This window comes from Galeopterus variegatus, unplaced genomic scaffold, assembly GCF_000696425.1.
Source record: "Galeopterus variegatus unplaced genomic scaffold, G_variegatus-3.0.2 Scaffold12402, whole genome shotgun sequence".
Lineage (NCBI taxonomy): Eukaryota > Metazoa > Chordata > Mammalia > Dermoptera > Cynocephalidae > Galeopterus > Galeopterus variegatus.
The window spans coordinates 38,132-42,957 of record NW_007738513.1 but is presented as its reverse complement, the minus strand read 5'-3'; the positions used below and the strand labels follow the sequence as shown (position 1 = coordinate 42,957).

Genomic DNA, 4,826 nt, shown 5'->3' with positions numbered 1-4,826 from the left:
TGCAATACAGCAATGAAGCAAAGCAGATAAAAATTCCTGTTGTCTGGGAGATTACATTCTACCGGGGAGAAGACAGATAACAGACAAACACACTTAGTATTACTAGAAATGTATCTAGGCTTTCCTTTAGGTCTGAGTACTGCTGTGGGCATATTTCCTACAGACAGTGCAAAAGTCCATTCTCTGATACCCCTCTGATAGACTGAGTAATTCGTTTTGCTTGGATGAAGCAGATATACTGGCCTCTGGGAGGGAGCAGGGTTCTCTCTCAGTATAGGAAATGGGGCCTTTCCTCATCTGTCTCTGGACCTCATAATTCCAGATCCTTTCAAAGGAATAACATTAAATACCAACCTTAGTGTTAAATGCAACCTATGATGCCTGTCCTGGAGCAGATCTTTGACAATGAATGTTCCAGAGCCCAGTAAATACATCTGCAAAAGAGGATGGGAAACAGACAGAGTCAGTGCACTGGCTTTGCCTCTGATCCAGTTACCATGGCTGGGGGTGCGGAGGGGGGTCCAGCCGGCTGGTGCCCATGACACATCTCACTCTTACCTCAGGAGCCCACTGGGAATGTTCAGTAAAAAATTCCCAAAGACAAGTATGTTTAGACATGAGTTAATTTGTGAAGCAGTAGTAAACTCAATCTTGGGTTCACCTCTTACCTCTCAAATGATTACATAACTTTAATACAAGGAAGAAAATCCCATGAACTACTCATTACTTAACTGTTCCCTGAGATCTATCTTTGACATCATACACGGATAGTTTGATTTGTGTCATCTGATTGATGAGAGAGTCTTGAAAGAAGGCAATACTGCTTAGAAATATAGGATTGTTGGTTCCCTAGAACAGAAAAGGAAATAATCAGAATACAGAGTTAGATTTTTTACAAGTAGTTGCTTTGAAATACACCAACATTTCAGAATGAGAAACTAACATTCGTACTGACTTGAATCAACACAAATGCTAATGGCACTTAAATGAATGCACACAACTAAAATACTGCTTTCCAAAAAAGGAATATGTAATCTGATGTCTACCGTTAGGGATCCCATGCAACAAACGTCTCACTGCACACGCTGTGCCCAAGGGCTCATTTGTAAGGGTTTTACACTCAGTAGGAGGAATTTTCTACAATTAAAATGCATTGAATGTCCACATGCATTTTTACTTTTACTAAGTAAAGTGTACCATGTATTTGGACCTACTACTTTGGGTTGTTCCTGTAAGACGTACAAGCAGGCAGATGGAAGAGGAAATGAATGGCTTAAGTGGTTTATTATTTCTAGCATACTGTGTTTGGAATAATTAAAGCCTGACTTTTTAAAAGCTATCCTTTTTAAGGACCAGCTGCTAGTTTCTAGATCATAACTGGCTATTTCCTGGCAGCTTAGCCCTGCCCCCAAAGCTCCATAATATCATATTCCCTCTCTCAGGCAACGGTTAGCTTCTCAGCCAAACCCTGGTTCCTGTTGTATGTGCTGTGAAGTCTGTACCTGTGGCCTTGTTCTATCCGCAGCTCCAGATCTAGTCTGTCAATGCCTGCTGGGAGCCTCAACCCAACTCAACCTCTCCCTCCATCAGCCCTTGGTTAAGACCATCTCTGACTCTCTTTCCAAGCAGGCTGAAGACCAGGATGTCTGCTTTGGTACCTCCTCTGCCATTCTCAACCACCCAGTGGCCACAAACTCCTCCTGCAAGTTCCACCTCCAGAGCCTCTCTCTCCCTTCTTTCCACTCCCTCCCAGGGCTTCACTCCCCCAGTGGTCAGGTGACTCTGCTGTAAAAAAAAAAAAAGAAAAAAGCCTATGCTGGCTGCTACCCTCTGCTGCCTTATACACACCCCGGGCTGGTGCCCAAGGCTTCCCTTCCTTGCTCTCCTACTGTGCCTCTTGCACACACTGAATAGGGCACAGTTATACCCCAAACACACACAATGCTTCCCTATCGCTGCGCCTTTGCATCTCTACCACTGAACTTTGGTATGCTCTTCAGTGTGTGGTCCCCAGACTGGCCGCATGGCCACCACCTGAGAGCTGGTGAAAAATGCAGCCTTGGGCCCCACCCTAGAAAGCCTGCCCTGACCCTCCGAGCTGGAGGGGACCCCAGCCTCCTGGTGCTTCCCTCACCTTTCCACTCGGACACTTCCCACTCTCTGCTGTGCAGAGTAGCCGCCACATCCACTTCCGCTTCCCCACTCACAGGCTGGCACGGGCAGGGACTGTGCCCCCATGGCCTTTGTGTCATACACAGCACCTGGCACAGTGCTGGATGTGTAGGCAGCGCTCAACAAATGCTTAGAAAACAGAATTGTTGACTTGAATTTAGAAACAAATTTCTAAGAAACTGGTCCAGCTTCTAAAATGCAAAACTGGGAGGGCTGGCCAGTTAGCTCACTGGTTAGAGTGTGGTGGTGTAACACCAAGGCCAAGGGTTTGGATCCCCACACCTGCCAGCTGCCAATAAATAAATAAATTAATTAGTTAAATAAAATGCAAAACTGGGGAAAAAGAGGAAATGTTATTTATGTTTGTTTGATAATTCTTCACATTACAAATAAAACATTGCAAAATCTCATACCAGTGACTTGTATACTTAGTGTCATAACTTATATAGTGTGATCAATTATCTAAAAGAATTTTGTAAAATTCCCTGGATGAATGTATATCATTTAATTTAATGTAAAGCATAAACATATATCGCAAAACTCAAAAGGCTGTAAACACAAAAACCAACAAATATTGGGGTATGTCCCAGCAAGAGGGTTGGTTAGTAGTTAACACTCCTCCATTGACTGATTAATCAAAAAGCTTTTTGACTAATTAATCAAATACCTTTGATTAATGGGCACAGTTTGCCAAAAGTAGCAGCCAATTTGAAGAGACAAGGAAAAATTAGGTCTTGTTTCCTAAAAGGCAATCACCCTCATAGGAATTGTTCGAAAATTGTTCGAAAACCAGCCAATAGTTAAACAATAATTGTAAAGGGTATGGCAAATATAGACGCCACTCAAATGAGTAAGTGTGATGAAAAATATCAGCGCACGGAAACCCACGGAATAACAGCAACAACTCACATAAATATACTTGCAACTACAGATGCTGAGGTAACTGCACGGCCCTCCAACTAGGGCTAGAAACACCACGCGAGCGTGTCCCGGGGCTCCCTCCGTGGAGGGGACCAGCGGCACTCACCTCAATGATCTCCGTCTGTGCGTGCTTCGTCCAGAATGCCTGAGGAGGCGTGGTCACACTCACTGCTACGAAACTATTTGGTTTTCGATCTAGTGATGGAGTATGCAGCTCACTGCAAGCTACAGAATCAAGATGGGACAGAAAAGAGTCCTTTAAAACCAGGCTCTGGTTAGTTCTCTGTTCCAAACACACCCAAAGAAAGCACAAAGAGTAAATGGCAATCAAAGGGATAAGATAATCACATTGTCAATTATCACAGGGAGGTCATTTTTTAAATTTGAAACTCTTTCTTCTCATTCCTCCTCTCCTCCCCCACCTCCAAGACAGCAATGCCACACTGCAGTGAAAGGCTGTGCCGAAGGGGGCTTCATACGTCCATGGGGTGGAACACAGAGCCAGCCACCTCCTAGGGGTCTGACCCCTAAGGCTGATCTCCATAACCAACTGCACTCTAACCAAGTGAACGACGCAAGTCAGTCTACGAAATCTGAGACACAGCTACACGTGCCTACATCCCATGACTGCTGTGGCCTGGCCCTCATGTGTGGATGGATGGATGCTGGAAGAAAATTAAAATTCTATGGCAAAATAAACAAAGTTTTTTTTTTTTTTTAAGTAAGTCACTGCTCATTTATTCTCCTTATAAGATTGGAATCAGAGGCGAGATTATTAAAAATGTTACTTTTCAAAACTAAAGGTACCCTGTAGAACTGTTTGAGTTAGAAAAATGTATCATACTAAGCATTTTGAAATAGATTATAAGACTCAGATAATTCTTTTTTTTTCTTTTTGATCCTTTACCCAATTTTCAAGGACTCAGGTAATTTTATCACAGAAGTGACCAATAGGAAAATGATTGTATTTCATTGAATCAAACATGTTCCTTATTATAAAATGCAATGTAAAAGAAAAAAAATAAAAAACATTGCCATTAAACTATGATATGCCATTGACTATACAACACTTCCTCATTAAAGAGATAATAAAATGTGAAAAAAGAAAAGAAAACCTTGGAATTGATGAATACATGGTAAATCAAAGTTCAACACTAGTAAAAACAATTAGCTTTTTTGGTGGGGTTTATTAGAAATATAAATGTTCCATTTCTCCCTTTTAAATTAAGAATAGAGAACATTAAAATTTATTAACTCTTTTTTTGTTTTTTGAGATGAAAAAACTGGCGATGGATGGTGGTGATGGTTGTGAAACCAAGTGAATAAACTTAATGCCACTGAACTGTATATTCTAAAATAGTTAAAATGATAAATTTGATGTTATGTATATTTTATCAAAAAAATAAAAATAAAAAAAATTATTAACTCTAATTAAAAAATACATTCTCGTGGGCTGGCTGGTCAGCTCAGTTGGTTAAGGCTCAGGCTTTATAACACCACGGTCAGGGGTCTGAATCCCCACACTGGCCAGCTGCCAAAACAAATAGAAAAAAAAAAAAACATTCTCATGTTCACAATAGGTTAGACACATGCAAGAAGATGAGGCATGGGATGGAAGGAAGCTACTCACAGGGATGAAAGAAATGGAAAAAAAGGAGAGATTAAGAGAAAATTAGGAAAATACAAAGAAAGGGAAGGAGGAGGCAGATTTGGTAGGGGAGGAGTGTAGTTGA

The 4,826-nt window shown here is 41.4% G+C and overlaps 1 protein-coding gene across 1 annotated transcript in view; it reads right to left on the bottom strand.

The window, feature by feature from the left end:
• Positions 1-293: 293 nt before the first annotated feature.
• Positions 294-4,826, bottom strand: part of LOC103581119 (type I inositol 3,4-bisphosphate 4-phosphatase-like) — a 16,867-nt gene continuing 12,334 nt past the window's right edge. The window contains exons 4-6 of the mRNA XM_008563026.1: positions 3,200-3,318; positions 733-849; positions 294-434 (exon numbers count right to left, since the gene is read on the bottom strand). Coding sequence (XP_008561248.1) covers positions 294-434; positions 733-849; positions 3,200-3,318 — 377 coding nt within the window. The remainder of the gene's footprint in view (positions 435-732; positions 850-3,199; positions 3,319-4,826) is intronic.